The following is a 19,754-nucleotide window of genomic DNA, read 5'->3' on the forward strand; positions in this document are numbered from 1 at the left end:
AGAGGACCTCATTAGTGCATGTAATTATCTAAAGGGGGGACGCCAAGAGGAGGGAGCCAGGCTCTTCTCAGTGGTGCCAATCACCAGGACACAGGCAAGGGGTAGAAACTGATGCCCAGGAAGTTCCACCTGAGAATGAGGAAGAACTTCTTTTTCACTGTGGGGATGACCGAGCACTGGAACAGATTGCACAGAGAGTGTGTGGAGTCTCCCTCACTGGAGATACTCAAGAACTTTCTGGACACAATCCTGTGCCATGTGCTGACTCTGCTTTGAGGCTGGACCAGTGACCCACTGTGGTCCCTTCCAACTTGACTGATTCTGTGATTGTGTGAGCACAGCAACTCCCCAGCCAGTGTATACTGTTCCTCCGACTTAAGGACATGCGTGGCTGCTCTTGTTATAAATATTGTCAACGGCTTGGCCTAAATTAAGAATTAACGAGACTAGAAGGCTCGAATCCTCTAAATATAGATTTCTGTAACTCTCCAAGTTGGCCTGTGTATTTCTGGCTCCCCAAGGAATGAATGCACGGCGTTGTGCAGGCGCCTGTTGAGGATGGCTATATTCCGCATCAGTCTCCCCGCGGCAGCAGTGGCCGGGGAAGGGGCAGGGTGAGGGCGGTGGCAGGGGCAGTAGCAGGGGCAAAGACAGCGGCAGGGGTAGCGGCAGGATCAGGTCCAGCTGCCTCGGAGCCGCCGGTGTCCGTGCCCGTGCCCGTCCCGCCGGCCTCCGGGCAGCCCAGCCCTCGAGCCGTCCCTCCTGCCGCTCGGTGGTTGGGGCGCGGGGTGAGGCCGGGCCGTGCCGTAGCAACCGGGCGGTCTCCAGGCTCACAGCGGTACCGAGGGCGGCCGGGCAGGCGGCGGTGAGGCCGCGGCTGGAGGCAGGTGAGGGCGGCCCGGCGGCCGCCGCCGTGCTGGGGGAGGCGAGGAGGCGGCGCTGGCGGCGGCCCCGGCCCTGCCAGCGGGGCAGCGGCAGCCGGGCCCCGGCGCTGGCGCAGGGCTGTGCCGCCGAGCCGTGGTCATTCACCCCGGTGGGCCCGGCTTCCCTCCCCCGCCCGTTGCCATGCGGTGTGTACAGGGACGCGGGCGGTTGCCTCAGGTGGCCGCTGCGAGGGCGCAGCGCCGGTGAGCGAGATGGCCGGGGCTCTCTCTCTGGCCCTTGTCCCGCTCTTCCCCTCTTCCTCGGGCCCCGCTGTGGTTTTGCTATGACAACTGTGCCCTCTTGAGAAGGGACCCCATCAGTGTATAAATATCTAAAGGGGGGCGGGCGGGGGGGATGTGAGCCAAGAGGAGGGGGCTAGGCTCTTCTCGGTAATACCAATCACTAGGACAGAAGGCAAGGGCAGAAACTGATGCCCGGGAAGTTCCACCTGAATATGAGGAAGAACTTCTTTACTGTGGGGGTGGCCGAGCACTGGAACAGATTGTCCAGAGAGGTTGTGGAGTATTCCTCACTGGAGATCTTCAAGAAAATCCTGGACACAATCCTGCGCTATGTGCTCTAGGGTAACACTACTTGAGTGGAGATTGGACCAGATGAGCCACTGTGGTCTTTTTTGACCTGACTCATTCTGTTATTCCATGATTCCATTTCTGCAGTGGGCAGACACCAGCTTCAGCTCTCTGCACTCCCTTTATCTGGGGTTCAGCGCTTAAGGTGGTGTGGGGTGTGGCAGCGGCCTCAGGGGAGACAAAGAGTTACATTGTCCCACCCCAAACCCCTTGTGAAGGGCGGCCCAGGTGCTCTGATTGGGTTTCAGTCCCTGGGGGTTCTCCCTTGCTGTGTTTCTGATGGTTCCTGACCCTAAACTCCACCCTCGGGGGTGGGGACCCTCGGGGGTTCTGTCCCTCAAAAACCCCTGCTGTGCCTCTGTCCGGGGCTCTCTGTTCTGGACCTGACTTTGTTCCTATGCTGAATAAATGGTTTCATGAACGAGAGCCCGTCTCGTTGGTGTTTGATGCTGGTCCCCAAAATCCGGCTGCTTCCCTGGACAAGATCCTGAAGTTGCTGGCTGCAACAGTGGGGCAGCTTCTTGGACAGTAAGGAGCCAATTTCCCAAGGCATTCCTGCCTGTCAGGAGCAGCCCAGTGGAATGGCCTCAGCAAACATTGCCACCTGCACATGTTACATGCTTGTAGCCAGTGGTGAGTTACAGCTTCAGCATTTTGTTTGTGCTTGACAGAGTGGAAATGGTAGAGGTGCCCAGATGAACTCTGGTTCACCTTTTGAAAATAACCTGTTTGGATTCAGATCTTGGGCTGAAGGTTATCCCAGCTAACATTGGTTTTGAGCTCACTATTTCTAAGACTTGAGGTAAAAACTCAGTGTTTCCATTGGAAGTTGCTTCACCTGCTTTCGAATGCTCCTTTCCATACAGAGCTTGCATTTCATGTCCAGTTGTTCAAGCAACTTGGGGTGGTGCTGGAGGCTAAGGCAAGGGAAAATCTGTTGCCATACCTCTGGGCATCTGGAAAATGAGACAACACCTGGGATTTATTCTCTGATGCATGCTGCTGCCTGAAATCTGTCTTAGCTATTGCTGTGAGAGTAGTCTCCTACTTTTTCTGTGTTCTGAGAGAAAAATGGAACAAGCCTTGTGGCTTGCTGTAGCCTTTTACTATAGGCATTGTCTGCCACAGCTCCCCTGTGGCAAGGGCTACCCTTTAATTCCCTGATGCCCAAGGCTAGTCAGGGGTTGTGCTGCACAACACCTGGGGTGCTAGGGTGCAGAACAGAGTCCTGCTTTTTTTAAGTCCTCCCTGCCCTTCACACTGTTCATCCCTTCCTTCGTGAGCAGGACAAAGACTGGAATGGTTTATATGTTTCCATATGGGTTTTAAAACCCATACAAGAGGAATAAATAGCATGTTCCATTCTGCAATGAAGAAAGAGGTAGAAAGCTAAGTCTTTGGGTTAAATATTTTATCCTGTTTTTGCTTTTACCGTGGGAAAAGCTGCTTGATGACAACAGCTAACAGCTGTCCTGCTAGTGATTCATAAATATCCCTCATTCATTCATCTTACTTATTTAAGGAAAAAACAAAGCATTGATGTCTCAAAGCAATACACTCAGCCACTGTATGGTACCTTGCTTTGTCTGGTGTTTTGTCTTCTCTTCATCTGCTGTGTCTTATTCACACTGCGGCCTTATACCACATTCACACACATAATTAATTTTCTTTGTGACTCATCTTGTAGTCTTATAGGCAAAGTTATGAATCTTTTCACAAAATTGCATCTCAGATACTCACAGGTTTAGTCATAAATCGGATTATAGCAAAGGTAAGATATACCGCAAAGCAATAATAGAATATAATACAGCTGGCAGACAGCATGCAAAAGCACCACACTCATTTTTCTAGCATACTGGCTCTTTTTAATGATAATTTAGGGTGAAGGAAGGGAAACAATATTACCGATTTCCTGATTTTCCACTTTGGAGCTTGTGGATCCCTGTCAAATCCAACTTCAGCCTTTCTTGAGTTGGGGAGTTGCTATCATTTTTACTTTTTGTTTACTGTTTGTGTAAAATCCTGATCTCATCCTTCTGCAGTTTATTATTGGCTGGGAATGTAGAGCTGGTCTGCAGTTCATATTGACCTGTGCATGACAATATTTTATTTTTTTTTAAACCATGATTCCTCAGGGTTTCAGAATAAAGGAAAGAGGAGCTGCCAGTCAAGAGATCTATCATGACTGCTAATCCATCTAAGAGAATTGCCTGGAGTGATTGTGAGTATTTCATCACTATTTTTGCATAGGTTCCATGTTTTCCTAGATAACTTCCATTTTCCTTTGGAGCACTGTTGTGTGCATGCTGGATGTGTACAATCCATTTTGAAGCTGTGCCACTCTCACCTGGGCTGTGTATTGGGTGCCGAGCTGGCCTTTATGTATTTTTGGAGAAGAAAACTGGGAATGACTGTTCAAGTGACTATAAACAATGCCTGGCTGTATTCAAAGATCGAGCAGCTGCAAACCTTCACCTGCCTCTCTCTGGAGTTAACATCTGGCACTGCTGCTTCAACTCAGAGCAAAGGAGGGCTGGTAAAATGCCAATCTCTACAGGCATGCCAGCCCAGTGTCCTGTTTGTAGGACTGATGACTGTGAAAGAACTCATGCCAGTCTACATGAGATACTGTATACTACACTGTATAGAAACCCTCTGTCACTGAAAGATGATTTCTGAAGATGTCTCATTTCCTTTTTGTAGTGTTAACTGCAGAACTGTCTAATGAACCTTTGGAATCAGGTTGGTTGTTATAATACTTAAATTTAGCAGGGAGTTCTGATCATATTCCATACTAGACTGAAGGTTATTTTGGAGGCATTTGAGACAGAAGTACCTTTCTTTGTATTTTGGGCCAGTTTGATACATGCAGTACATTTATGGGCAGTTTACAGTATATGGGAAATGGAGGACTGGAACACACCAGATGATGTTGGTACTGGGGAAAATGTACAGAAATTTCCAAAGTCCACAGAAAGTAAACTTAGATACAGCACGGGTATTTAATCAACTAGAGCCAGCTTAGCTCATGCAGAGTATTTTGGGAACGAACAGGAAATACCAAAGTCCTCCTAGAACCTCTGTGCTGAGAAACAGAGGCATTATTGTCATTGCTTCCATTTCTGCCTCAGGACTCTGGGGTCTGAGCTGTTGCTGCTGCCAAATGGAAGTAGAGCTAGCCTAGCAAAAAATACTGCCATGCTTAGGTGTGTTCCATGTCCTGTAGAACTTAAAAGGAACCTGGACCTTCATGTCCATGATTTCTTATGCATGCACATGATCCATTACAGCGCAGAGCAGAAACTGACAGAATCATCAGAATCATTTAAACTTGAGGCAAGTGATGTGACTGGAGGGAATTTCACCAACCTTGCAATAAAGTCAGATTCTTTTGGGGACAATGCTATTGCTTAGGGTAGGAGTTCAACATACAGTTTTTAGGAAATACTTGTTTATTGCATAATGCTTCTAATGAGTATGTGGTGTCAGCCTGACAATCTTTGAGTACCTATTACGTGTTCTGATTTCCAAGACTTAGGAGAGGTGTCTTAGGAGTTGGAAGAAGTGCCATTTGGCAAACTGGACTTATATTTCAGGGCTTGAATTTCAGCATAGAAGAGAAATTTTCTTTAATAAATTTAAGGTGAATGTATATGGATGAACAAAAGGATGTAACAGCACGTGGATGTGTAGGACTGAGAGCAGCTTTCCAGATTAAGGACATTATTCAGCATAAAAAAAAGAAAACAAGAGTTGAGCTATATATAGATACAGGACCATGGAATACAGGTAAAGAAAGGAGGGAATGCAGGTAAAGAAAGGAGAAATTAATTTTGTTTGGTTTTGAAATTGTTTGGTTAAATTAGAAATGTAGTGTTCCCCTCCTTTCTCTTTGCAGCAGATGCCTTTGATTCAAAGCACAGACAAGATCCTGAAGATTCCCACAAGAAGAAATCAAAAGAGGAGAAAAGGAGACAGGTGGTCAGTCAGTGGAGAACAGATGTACAGTCGCTTGTTTCATCTTCTAAATGGCTTCAACGTTATGGTCTCAAAAGAAACAAATTGTCCCTCTCCCAGATTTTGTCCCAGATTGGATTCCAGCACAGGAAAGGTATAAGACAAATCAATAATAGGATAATAAACCCCCCAACTTTGAATAGTCTAGAGAGTCACACTCATTCTGCACCCCAGTGTATACAGTGGAGATTTTCATATTGTCTCTTAGGATAATGGAAGAAATGGAAGCTGTATCCACAGTTGCTGACATTGCTAGTTCAGAGAACTGAGAAACTCCTTCTCCTTTTGATGTGAGAAGGACTTAGGGCCTGAGAATGGCTTTCCTTACTCAACTGTACTGTTTCTTTACCCTAGGCTGCAGTATAGCTGTAGCTTGGAAATAGCTGGTGCTGCTGAGACTGTTAATCTTTTTCTTGCAAATAACACATGACAAGATCTCTGTCTCCTTTCAGATGGCAAACATAATGTATGCCGTGCCATAATCTGTGATCTACTATTGATCATCAGGGTTAGTATATGTGCTTGGGAATGGGATATTATTTCTGGGTATCCAGCTTTAAGGAAAAAGTTAAATTTAATTAGAATTCAGTCTGCTTTTCATGCAAAGTCAGACTATAGAAAAATGTTCCTTTGCAGTTATCTGACAGCTGGAGGGGAAGAGTTTGCTAATAATTATTAACCACAGTCATAATGGTGCTTTGCAGAGCATGGTAATATATTCTTTTCTTTGAACAGCTTGCTGCTTGAGAAGTAGGAATTGTAATGTATTGCAATAGTTCTAGGTTGCATAATTTAAGGTTTTGGCTGGCTTATGTCTATGGGGCATTCAAAGATCACCAGTGCAATTCCTGATCTGTTGTATGCTGCAGATGAAAAAGAAGCTGTTAAGGAGGGTTAAAGTTGTTACAGTGTTAGGAGCAGAATGTGCTAGCTTGGCAGGGCAGCATGGTGTACAGATAGCTGCTTTATGACGTTAACTATTCCCACCCCTAATGTTTTCCTATCAGTGAAGATCCTGGAGAAGATTTCTAGCTACTGAAAGTGCAGAGTGTGGCCTTTTCCTTAGATGCACTCACTTCTGCACCCATTGAGTTGTGTAAGAGAAAGCATTATCTGTACCAGATTTTGTATTTGGTTTGACAGACAAATATTTGCAAGTTCTGTTGAGAGGTTGCCCAAACCTCACAATAATTAAAGTCTCATGTAGCTTTTTGACCTTTAAGTAATTAGATGTTGGTTTTTTCCTCACTTATGACTAAACTGGGAGGAAGCACCAAAAGCAGGGCTGCTCTGTGGTAGGAAATTGAACCAGAAGCCAAAAGGGACTGCAGCCCAGGCAATGCCCTCACTGAACAGAATACAGTCCTGCAGCAGGGTGAGGTAATTAACCATGCCTAGGGTCCATCCAGGGAATGCAGCCAAAGACAACAAGAGGTGCAGCCAGAGGTTGAGGGCCTCAGGGCCCCATCATAGATATAACCAGAAAATGAAACAACAACAGAATTTCTCTCAAGTTTCTTAATGTCAAGAGCTCAATACTGATGCGTGTGCCTCACACTTGGATGATATACACATCAGCCTGAAAAATACCTCTTTGAAGTAGTCCCAAAGATTAGCAACTTGATCTTTTGTAAATTTTACTGTAGATTATGTGACCACCTTGGGGAAACCTGTGGCTTCTCGATATGCAGATGGTCTGTTTCCTCAATACAAGACAGCACAAGATGGCAGCGTGTATAATGTAAGTGTGGCTGTCGTGGTAACTTCCCTATGCACTTAGAAGTCAATGCCTTCCTAGGGCATAAAATACTTATATTCTTTGTGAGAAATTTATCTTTTGATAATTTTTCTTCTGTTTTGTCAAACTGTTAGTGATAACTATCGATGGTAGAAAAACTAGGTATCTTTTTTTCCTTTTTAAGTCTTAGTCTCTTGCCTTGGTGCAGCATTGCAGTAAATCTTTTCCAGACAAGATTACAGTTTCTAAGCAACATCTACCCTGTCTTGAAAGAGGGAACCCTTAAAGAGAAGATGCTCAGAACCAGTTAAAAAAAAAATAAAATTGTAATCAATAAAACAAATGAGGACGCTGAAATAAGAAGACATAATGCGCTGTCATTGCCAATGCAAAGCAGTGCTTTGCTTAGTGCCAGCAGGTCACAAAAGGCTCAGCCTATTCTACAGAGACAGCTAGCTGGATCTCTGCCCAGGCTCATGTTCTAAGGAATGTCTTAGCAACAGCTGCTGGCAGCCCCATTGTTGAGAGGATGTATTCTGATTGAAGAGATGTGCATGTGAGTGTGGAGGGGAGAGAGTTAATTTATAAAGGATTTTACGAAAGGAAAATGGCTTGTAATTTTTTTCTGATGACTAGAGTCACATCTGATGGCAGAAAGCTTAAAAATGAGTAAAGAACCATTTCAGGAAGTCTTTCCCCCTCATTTTATTCCCATTATTCCATGTGAAATACCTACAAAATGTCTTTTAATCTTAGAACATGTTGTGAGCAGAAGGAAAGGCATTTTTGCTACTATATAAAATCTGGTCAGATCTCCTTTAGGATATTGAGTACAATATTGTATACAGTTACTACAGGCTTAGAAGAAGCCATTCAAACCAGAGCAGGTACTGAGAAGAGCTGGTAGGATGAACTGCAGTGCTGTGATCTTATTATAAGAAGGCTTGGTTGATGTTGAAATGTAAGCCTGAAAGAAGACAGAAGAAGGGTAGTATTACAGCCCTTGAATGCTCCAAAAAGGCAAATTGCAGGGATAGGGAGAAGCTGTAGTTTTCTCTGCTAAAAGGCATGCTAGTCCAAAAATAAACAGGTATGAACTGAATGAATAAAATTAGGCTGGACAGTCAGAAGTTTCCTGGCCCTCAGGGAAATGGAAATCTGCACTTGCTTACTACACGTGAGGGAGTATTCTAAGAAAACTGCTTTATTTTAAGATGGGGTTTGGTTGGTGTAGTGCAGTAAACTTCTTTGTATGAATCTGACTGTCATAGCCCAGGAAACTGGATTTCTGAGTGCTCCTTCCCAGGCCGACATTCCTTTGGCAGACTGCCTGAGACTCTGTATGTGGGAGGCACATTACAGGGCCCAAACTGATATTAAAGAACACAGAAAAATACAAATGAGAGGGAGAAGTGTGCAGACTGACACACAAGATATCTTCTCCCTGAGAAATAATCCTTAAAAACATTTTTATTTCCAAGGTTTTGTACTTAGTACTGGAAGGGAAGTTAGAAGTAGAAGGCAACCAGTAAATCAGCTTACATGGGCCAGAGATACTGGGGGAATCTGTGGTGCATTTTTAGACCCACAGGTCATGGTTAATGTGTTTTTCTTAAACTTATTCATAGGGAGGATGTGCAGGTTTTAATTTTAATACTGGATCTAGAATTTACTTTACTGGAAAGATATGGGAAGTTTAGATGTTGATTGCACTTATCTGAACTAAATTTGCTTAAGCACATACCCACAAATAGTTAATCTGTAATGCTGGGCATTGTTAGTGAAATAACAGTACAAACGAGAAACATTTTACGTTTTCCTTTCAAATGCTAAAGACAAGGTGGAGATTGAAGTGCCCTAGAACCAAACCGTATGCTGCCTTGTATTGCTGTAAAAATTTTTTTTAAAAGCCAGTCAAAGTTCTAGTCTGAGGAGGTACAAAGTTTCTGTGTCCTTGTTTGTTCACCCATCTGCTCTGCAGCCCTTTCTACAACCTAGCCTGTGTTCAGCTCATTCTAATTGCTCCAGTTTTGAGACAGACAAGTCAGACAACCCACTGGCACTGTCCCATGCTCACATAAAAAGTTTATGGAAAGCAATTAGGACAAAATGCAGTGCCTTTTCTTTATAGCTTAGATGCATTTGTCAAGTATTTGCTCTTGAAACAGTGGAGGGAAAATGGGTTGTTTTCACTGCTACCTTAGCTGGCATATCTGACACTTACAAACTAGCTATGCAGCTGTGCTAAGCTTGGGGCTGCATTTGTATTATTTGTTTTGATGTTCAATTTCCTTCTCTCTCTTATTTGAATAAAGCTGACAGCCAAAAAAGAACTAATTCTTCATTTTGTGGATTGCCTAATTGGAGCCATTGAGCTATATAAGCAGCGAATGGAATGGTTAACCAGTGAGAGCCGGCAGATATTTGGAGTGATTCAAGAACAGTGCATTGTCATTGTGTTGGATTTTGGCACTGCAGCTCCAAATGAATTTGATCTATGTCGGGATGCACTTTCTATGGTACTTGTGGAACAGGTGATACAAATTTCCAGATTCAATCTCATTCGGTAAGCAAAAAGAATCAGAATCATAAAAGGGTTTGGGTTGGAAGGCACTTGTAAAGGTGATCTGGTCCATGACTCCTGCAAATGGCCAGGGACACCTTCCAGTACACCAAGTTGCTCAAAGCCACATCCTGTCTGACCTTGAATGTTTCCAAGGATGAGGCATCTCCCACCTCTCTGGGCAACCTGCTCATTTGTTTAAGCACCCTCATTGTGAAAATGTTCTTCCTTTTGTCTAGTCTGAATATAGGTTGTTTTAGTTTAAAACCATCACCCATTGTCATATTGCTACAGGCCCTATTAAAAAGACTTTCCCCATTTTTCTTCTAAGTCCCTTTGTACTGAAAGGCCACAATTAGACCTCTCTAGGCTGGTCAAAGAAGTCCGTGTTGGCACATTGCTGGAGAATAAAAGGGCTTTGCATGTTATATGTGTTTGGATAAGGCATTTTCTGTACTGGAAATAGTTGTGAATGGTATCATGCTAATACCTGTAGATGTCCCACCAATTTTCACCTATAGTCGTGCTGAACTTGCCACTTCTGTTTAACAGAAGGCCACTGTTACCCTGATGAACAAATAAAGGGTAGCAGAACCCAAATACCAATCACGTCTTCTACAAAATCAGAAGAATTTGCAACAGCAGTAATGCCCTTCAGATGTTACAATATTAGTGAAACAGTGAGGTTCTATCTGACCACTTTTTGCACTCTAGTGCTTTTAGATATTACAGGTTTCTGCCTTGCAGTTAAATGTGCACTCCCCCAAGTGCCATAGGCACAGGCATAGCCATTTGTATTTCTATAGATTTCCATGGTCACAGAAATCAGCAGCACTAGGAAACAATAGTAGATTTCCATAACAAAAGAAGATTTCCAAGCGCCTGTTTAATTTGCATTTAGTTAGAAGAATAGAAGCAGCTATTCAAATTTTACCTATCTGCAAAATTCATACAGGCATTAGAATTTGAATGCATAAGCTTGGGTTTAGATAGATGAGTGGAAAAAACCTGTACAAATTAGGTCATATAATTTTAAAACTGGTTCCACAATGTTAACTTGCAATTACATGGTGATTCTTAATGTTGTTTTACCCAGGCATTGTCTTACAGATTCGATTCAGGTACCCTATCTTAATTTTCTAGATTGCGATACTACTGAGATTTGGAAAGGAGAGTAATAAAATCATAGAATGGTTTGGGTTGGAAGGGACATTATAGACCATCTAGTTCAAAGCCCCCTGCCATTGGTAGGAACATTTTCCTCTAGACCAGGTTGCTCAAAGCCCCATCCAGCTCGGCCTTGAACACTTCCAAGGATGGGGAATCCACAGCTTCTCAGGGCAACATGTTGCAAAAGTAGATACTTTCCAAAGAAGATATTTTCCAAAGCAGATAATTTAGAGAACTTTTTCTTTAAAAATGAACTGCAAAGCCAAATCAAAATTGAAACAATAATTATGTTCATCAATTTGTTTGTTTTTGCAGGAGGGAAACACAAGACAATATAACATATAAATTACTACTTTAAAAGAACCTTGGGAAATACATTTGTCTTTTAGATTTGCAGGAAGGTCTTCAAAATAGTTCTTGATGGAATCTCACAGATACTGGAACCATTTGGTTTTATAGTTCCTTTCTGTCTTTTTATGTACAAGTACACAGGAAAAAGTGCTCATTGGCTTTGTACTTCTTCCATTAGGACTACAGTCTTTTGTCAATTAAAATACCAAAAAGTTTAGCATCATGAATTTTATTTTTGATGGCTAGCTAAAGAACAGCTGTACTACCGAAAAACAGTGTCAGTTAAACTGCTCTGACACGAAGGTTGTAGAGCAAGTTGTGGAATGAGACCTGCGGAAGACACTTTTCTTTCTCGTGCACACATTTTAAAAACCTGATTGAGTTTTTATGATAAGGAGGGTTATGAATCAGGAACTCTTTTTAAAAATGCTTTATCTCTCCTGATTCACCTACTTTGGAAACAGTTGTCTCAAAAAAAAAAAACCTTATAAAATTGCAGTAGTTTTTCTAATGGTTTCATTCTTTTTCTACTTCCTTTATTGCAAGTCTAGATTTAGTATCTGTGGTATATTGTAATTCTTATTTAAGAATATGAAAGAACAAGAGAGCTCCACTCTCTTGTTCTGCCAGCATGATTCTCACTGCTTCTGATTTATAGTTAATCTCATTTTCAGGGCTGCTCCGGATCTTATGAAGTGGCAAGAGAAATGCACTCCTGTGTCTGAGCATACTGTAAAGTCTGCAGTTACATGGCTCTGGAAACTGGACCATATGACAGCTGTCAGCCATACCAGCTCTGCTGAAGCTCTGCTGGAAGCCATGGGTGATGAAGCGGTAAGCTCATACATCTTTTCAGAAGCCCAAGTAAATCCAAGAGTATTCAGTGCTAGGCTGGCTGCTGTGATTTGCCCTGATCAATGTTGCAAAGATAAATATTAATGACAGCATTTGGAAAGGATTTTTTCCCCCTCAACTGTAGCTGCATACTATGCTGAATTATTGTCCTTTTATGTAAATGTACTGTATTTTGAATGCAGAAACTTGTTTATTTTCTTTCCTAGATTACCCAGAATAAATAACATTCAGTCATTAAAGGAAAGAGAAAACATCTTCCCTTCCCCTTTCTTTACCATATAAGTTTTTCAGAGCTTCAAGTTTTTAGAAAATTTATAGTATTAACATTATTGAAGGCAGGGAAACCATTTTTATTTTGTTATGTATCCAGCTTGCTCATGAAAAGTTATATTTAAAATTCAAAATAGTGAGTACAGAGATTTATGGAAGTATTAGCTTATGATAGGGCTACACAAATCTTTTTTTATCAGCCAGGTGATAGCTAGACTTTATTCCAGGACAGAGACAAAGCATGTACAGTTATTCCTGCAATTAAATGATGTTCATTTCTAAAAGTACCCTATTACTTTGTTCATTAAAGTAGACTCACAAGAAATGAAGCATAGATATCATCATTTGAGCAGGCACTTAAAACTTGTGTTATTAAAGAGATATTTTATGACATTTCCTTACAATGTGTATTCTCTCTGTCCTCTAACACCTGAACTTACTGAAAATTTGGCCTACTGTCTGTGGAGTAGAGCCATTGATTTTCAGTGCTGTTAACATCCATCCCTGTTCACAGAAACAGTCCTAACTCATTTGTAAATCTCTTTCTGAGATGCTGTTTGAAGGAGAAGGTAAATTTTGCTTGAGTTACCTTCTGGTTCCCTACCTGCTGGATTTTCATCCAGATGAGCCTTGATGTTTGGAAACTAATATTAAAAAGGAACTGAGTAAGGAACAAATTATTCACCAGTGAGATTTTTTTAATTAATCCTTTTTTAAATTCTCCCTCTATAAATGTTATTAGTATTTTCAATTTGCAGTATAATACTGATTTCCTGATGAGTAACTAAAATATTGTACTTAGATTTCAGCATTGTCTGGATGAAGAAAGTATTTTTGGACCTGGTGGGTCTTTGAATAAACAGAAATTAAAATCTGTCAGGCAACTATTATTATTTTTCCAGATATTGGTGGGCCAATAGGCAGGGGAGTCAGTTGTGGCAGGTACTCAAAATAAAACAAACTTCAGTTGCTTCTAAACAGGGTAATTATCATTCGTAACTGACAGTAGTGCAACGTTCATTGTAGTGCAGAAAGGGGATACCCCATTCAGTCCTAGGCAAAACTTACCTACTTACTGAGCAGTCATTAATAACTCATTCCTAAGAACTGGCTTTGTCCACAGAACTTGCTCCAAAACAGTTCTTTTTTCCTGCCCTTGACATGGCTCTTCTTGTCATTCCTTCAGCTGGTCCTTTTTTCCCATATGTGGTGATTCCTCAGACTTCCTTTCCTTATGACCTATAAATCCCAAGCTCAAGTTCAGTCTGCTGTAATGTTGCAGTCCTTTGAGCTCTGCCTACCACAAATGCATCCACAGTGTCTAGCCTTCAGTTCTGTGCAGGTGCCACTCCATGAAGTGTGGATCACTCATCCAAAACACCTTCCCACCATGATCAAGACTGTGAAGAACTGTTCATGTTGTTGTTCTTTCTGTTCTTATATGAAGTTTGTTTGCTTGTTTAAATGTATAAATTACAATTTTTAAAATATGAAGGACTCACTAGAATGGTTTTAACCTTTCCCCATTAGCCTGTGAAGAATATTTCCTTTGTGGTATGTCATTACTAGGTTTGTAGTTAAGTAGAGTGAATTATCTGTGGTTCATAATTTTTTAAAATTTTCTTGTGAGGGGTTTGTTCTGTATCAGCTGTGCCCAATAAATGTCAGTATTTTAAAAGTTGCAGAGGCAGGCAGTAAATCCCTTGAAGAAAGTGTGAAAAATTCTATTCTTGCTGAATTTCAAGTTTATGAATTAATGGCAGTCTTAGAGGGAAGGGGGAGAAGATGTGGATCTGAAGGAACACAGGGAAAATGGTTGTGCAATATGCATGAATTCCTCTGGGCCAGGAGACTCTTCAACAAAAGCAGTAGGAACGTTGTGTTGTCCAAGGACTGGGTCTCACCTGGGAGATCTGTCTGCAGGCTCAGATAGCTTTTTTAGCTGGAGGAGGCAAACAGGGAACTTTGTAAAATTGAACTAAAACACAGATAAGTTCAAGAGCTCATTCTTTTGGTTTCTGTGTACCTTTTCCTAAAGCTAGTATTTTGTTAATCTTGCACTTTAATAAAACACATTCATTTTTCTCTTTACCTTTAGTATTTGTTTAGAATTAACAGTGATGCTAGGGTACCTGGTCCTGGTTCTGCTTTCTCCCAAATAAGTGGAGTCTGTAACTATGGTCCCTGCCTTCCACATAGAGCATCTTGCTCTTCTGCAAGATCCAAGAGAAGTTCAAGATGGCAAGGTGCTGCTTCGTTAGCTTGCCTGATCCAGCCCGAAATTGGGTTGCTGCTTGGGAGAGACATCTCCCTGTGTTGAGAAAGGTGCCAAAAGATACATGAGGGAGGAAGCTTGAAATGCAGAAATTATTCAGGGAGCTGGAATACAAATCAGTACCCAAGATAGTAGTGGAAATGTATGAGCACACTTGTAGATGATGCTGAATTTGCTTTACTACTGCATGAAATTATGTGAGTGCAGAAACATTTTCTCAGTGCCATCCCAGACTCAAATAATTGTCTTTTGTGGTGCACATCTTGGGATTCCTAGTCATATTCAAAGAATCACAGAATGGTTTGGTTTGGAAAGGACCTTAAAGACCGTTTAATTCCAACATTCCTGCCATGGGCATGGGCACCTTTCACTAGACCAGGTAGCTCAAAGCCCCATTTAACTCGGCCTTGAACACTTGTGATGGAGCGTTCCTAACTTTTCTGGACAATTGTTCCTGGTGCCTCACACCCTCATAGCAAAGAATTTCTTCCTTACATCTATTCTAAATCTACCTGCCTTCAGTTTAAGGCCATTCTCCCTTGTCATTGTGAAAAGTCCCTCTCAGGTTTTCATGCAGGCCCCTTTAGGTCCTGGAAGGTGCTATAAGGTCACCCCAGAGCCTTCTCTTCTCTGCATAATTTCCAGGATGATTTGCTCCATACTGGGCACAGAGGTGAGTTTATTCAAATTTATTTTTTCAGTTAAACAATGACATATCAGGTATTGTTATGTACCAGGATATAGGATTGATATACTGCACATATTGTGTTGAAAGTCATCATGGGATAGTTGTTTATTACATTTGTTTTTAATGATAGTGAAAATTCAAGAAACATACTTACCATGAGGATCGTTACATGGATAAGTGCAGATAACATAAAATCCTTCATAATGTAATATTTAAGCAATAACTAAAGAACATTTTTTCAACTTCTCTCTCTTCCTGTAATAACATTTTCAGGATATAAATGTGTGTGGTTATAGTAAACCTGCCAAGCTCCCTCTGCCTTGGGAACTATAAAAAACACAAATCATCTGCAAATACCAGCAATAGCATTCAAAAAGAAATCACAGAATCACAGAATATGCTTGGTTGGAAAGGACCCAAAGGATCATTGAACCCAACTCTTGGCCCTGCACAGGACCATCCCAAGGCATCCCACCGTGTGCCTGAAAGTGTTGTCCAAATGCTTCCTGAACTCCATCAGTCTTGGTGCTATCACCACTTCCCTGGGGAGCTGTTCCAGTGCCCAACCACATTCTGTGTAAAACATTTTTCTAATATCCAGCCTAAACCATCCCTCACACAGCTTCATGACACTCCCACACTGGTCAGCACAGAGATCAGTGCCTACTCCTCCTCTTCCCCTCATGAGGAAGTTGAATACTGCCATGCAGTCTCCCCTTAGTTTCCTCTTCTCCAGGCTGAATAGACCAAGTGACCTCAGACACTCCTCATACAGCTTCCCCTCAAGGTCCATCTTTATTGCTGTCTCTTGGATGCTCTCCAGTAATTTAGTGTCTTTTTTATATTGCAGTGACCAAAACTGCACACACTATTCAAGGTGAGGTTGCACTAGTGCAGAGAGAATGGGAAAATCACCTCCCTTGACTGCCATCTTTCCTAACCTCAGAGTACATGCTGTTAATAAAACTATGTCTTGTATAAAAATTCCTACTTTTCAGCTCTGGCAAGGCACCAACATAGCATGTCTCTTGATAAAAGTGGCATATGGCACAGAGCCTTTTTCTGACTAATGATGCAGTTGTCCTTCCTTACAGCTCTCTTTGGCTTCAGTTAACTTCTGTGGAAAGAGGCTTGCATTGGGCAGAATCACACCCAGGAACTGTGGGATAAGTTCTTGCCTCACTTGAGGAAATTCTGTGTATCCTTCCTTTGAATTACTAGCATAAATGAGAGGAAGAACCAAAGGTCTGAAAATCTTACAGCCCAAGTAATGCATCAGTGTTACCAAATTTTCCTACCAACACTGAGCATAGGACAGTGCTTGACTAAGTATCAGACATTTATGTAAAACAATGTCTTCCAATTACCTTTTTTTTGTTTCTTTTCTATTTTATGACAGGTTGAAGCTATTTATTACTTTGTTGTGGGTGATGTTCCAGCGGACACAAAGCAGTTACTCCTTGAGAAGGTTTCAGATGGCTCCTGTCCAGTCAACATGGTGTCTTTCAATGCTAGGGAAGATGCAACTATTATTTTTCTGAAGGAGTTGAGCCACTTGGCCTCTGGAAGGTATGAAAAAGAAGGACAGTAAAGATTTCAGTACTTAGGAAATTCTTTGCTGATAGGAATGGTATTGGGACATACCTGAATTTTCCATGAGGAAAATAAGACAAAGCAGTTCAGTAAGTGATCTGGGGATGGGGAAATAGTCTAAAGAGATATGACTAGAATGCAGGCCCTACTTAAACAGTCCAGCCTTTTTCTGCATATATTCTCACTGGCCTGCAGAAAGGCTATTCCCTTTTTATGTCCAAAATCATCTGCCATCTACCTTTCTCTTGAAGTCTGGAAAACTGTTGGGAGGAAATGGTCACAACATAAACTGAAATAAGTTTTGATTATGTTGCTTTGTACATTAGTAGTACCCACAAGCACCAGAAAAAGATCTAGAGTTTTGTTGGGTCAAGTGCCACAGAGACATGTACTGAAAGGGAAATGCTAATCCTAATGAGCAGCTCATGGAATAACAGAAAATTGATAGGATGTTATTCTTCAGGCCTGGCTGTGTGGAAAAGCAGTTCTGTAACATGCTCTCTAGCATCCTTTTGGTATGGTTGGTGGAAATTAATATATTCAACATGCCTTCTTAAATGCTTTATCCTGGGAATCAGCCATGTGGTGAGAATCAGCCTTCAGTAGAAATGGATAAGACGACTTAAATCTTGATTCTGTTATTGAAATAAAGAAAATAAATGAACAAATACAAAACACATACGATCAAACTCATGCTCCACAGCAGGAAGGTAGTAGGAGTTAGTAGGTGTTTTCTGCTTAACAGAAGTCACCATACATTTACAGACTTGTGAAATGGCTGCTAGCTTTTTCTGTTTCACTGTTGTTTGTGCAAGAGTGGGAAGCTCTCCAACAGTAGAAATCTCCCAAATGACAGCAGAGCAATTGGTAAGATGGCAGCTGCTTAGCTCTTTTATAGCCATCTGTGTTTAGAAATAGCTTTTAGGAGATGGGAGAGTCTGCCAAAAACAAGACTGTGGGAAAGTGTCATGTTTGCTCTGGTCTGATGTGCGTTTAAAATGATTGTGGTCATTTAGAAGCATGGTACCTCTGTGGTACCAGGTACATTGTCAATAACTATCCCTCATTTTATTTTGGCAGTTTTTATACCTTCTTTATCAAAGGAAAGTGAATGTATCTTGTATAGTAGAGACAGAGGCAAAAAAGGTTGTGGCAGGGGGCTGAGAGGAATTGTTTTGTTTGATTCTCACTGTCACCTTTTTGCATGAGTCTAGCTTTTGTGCAGAGACTTACAGGGCCAGTTAATAACTTGCTGGTGGATATCTGCCCAGTAACTGCATATAAGTTTAAGTCAGCTTTCTCACAGGAATGGCCAAGTTTGTGGGCTTTTCATGCACTGAGCCTCTTTCTAGTGTAGTTCTGTTACAGAAATCCATCTTTTTCCTGCTCTGAGATCTTCTCTGTTTTGGAAATGAGGATAAATGAAGGCTGGTTGTCATCCTGATTTGTATGTCCATAATGAAATAAATGTTCCTGTTAGGCTTTCAACTAGGAGGATAATCTGATAAAAGGTGTTAGTGTCATCTCAGACATCTCAAATTACATGCCTGCTCAGCCTCTTAAAAGCGTTAATTAAAAATAGATTTCCAGGAAATTGAAGAGTAAGGTGCCTTGCAGTAAGTAATATCAAAAAGAAAGAAAATTGTACATGAGAAGACTTCAGAAAGTACATAAATGTATGTATAAAGTTAATTAATAACCTTACTGTAGTTGAAGCTTTAGATATAATTCTGTAGTTGTATGTGTGAAAAACATCCCTTTAAAATAAGAGAAGTATTTATGTATTTTGTATACTGGTGGAAACTCATTTTGTCTTACAGATTCCATGCTTTTGCTGAGAAGAATGACTGTAGAGATGCTAATGGATCTGCACTAAAATATGAAGAGGATGGAAAAAGATTAATTGCCCTGAACTCTGGAAAAGTGAAAGGGCGTATGCCACTAGGTAGACAATATAAACCCGAAGATTATACTGATACAGCAAGATGTCAGAACAGAAATGTAGTTTAGGAACTTGATGAGTGTAAAATCAAAAGAAGCTTATAGGTGTGGGTGGGGTGAGGACAGGACTGGTCTGGAAATGGAAATTCTCTGGGTGGGAAGGAGAGGGCAAGGAAAAGAGAAAAATGAAGAGAGTAGAGGATCTGCATGTGGGAATGAAAGAAAAGTGAAAAAGAAGAAGAAGAAGATAATTTATTTAGGAACGTGAAGAATAGTAGTTGTGTGCTTATGCCAGTGACCTTGTGGAAATGTATGGAGAAATGGTAAAAAGGAAGAGGAGGAATAGTGTGGCAGACCATATGATAAAACAGCCAACATAAATATAGGTCAAGTTCATAGGTAATATAAGGGGATTAAATCAACATGAGGTTTACTTGCTTGTCCCAAGAATTTGTCACAAAGACAGGCAAAAAGCACAGTAAAGTGACAGTAGAGAAGGCAGTGCAAAGTGGTGGTGGGAGGATTGATAGAAAAAATACCAGGAGGAAATAACCAAAATAAACAGTTTCACTGGTGGGTGGAGCTGGGCAGAAAGCTCACTGTGTTTCGTATTAGTCACAGCGCTACTTCCTCTGGGTATGTGTTCAGTGGGATTGGACTGTGCTTTCAGCCAGGGTGAGAGGAGAGGGGCTTGTGATGTGGAACAAGGCTTTGTCAAGCCTCGTTCCACATCAAATTTTTGTGTCAAATTTTGATATCTTTCTCAGCAGGAGAGTAAA

The 19,754-nt window shown here is 41.5% G+C and overlaps 1 protein-coding gene across 1 annotated transcript in view; it reads left to right on the forward strand.

Moving 5' to 3' along the window:
* Positions 1-3,647: 3,647 nt before the first annotated feature.
* The window catches only part of VWA3B (von Willebrand factor A domain containing 3B), a 56,984-nt gene continuing 40,877 nt past the window's right edge, over positions 3,648-19,754 (forward strand). The window contains 7 exon segments of the mRNA XM_033513584.1: positions 3,648-3,735; positions 5,413-5,625; positions 7,178-7,272; positions 9,585-9,835; positions 12,028-12,187; positions 16,841-17,010; positions 18,855-18,979. Of these exon segments, the coding sequence (XP_033369475.1) occupies positions 3,696-3,735; positions 5,413-5,625; positions 7,178-7,272; positions 9,585-9,835; positions 12,028-12,187; positions 16,841-17,010; positions 18,855-18,979 (1,054 nt within the window). The 5' untranslated portion in view covers positions 3,648-3,695.

This window comes from Parus major, chromosome 1 (genome assembly GCF_001522545.3).
Source record: "Parus major isolate Abel chromosome 1, Parus_major1.1, whole genome shotgun sequence".
NCBI lineage: Eukaryota > Metazoa > Chordata > Aves > Passeriformes > Paridae > Parus > Parus major.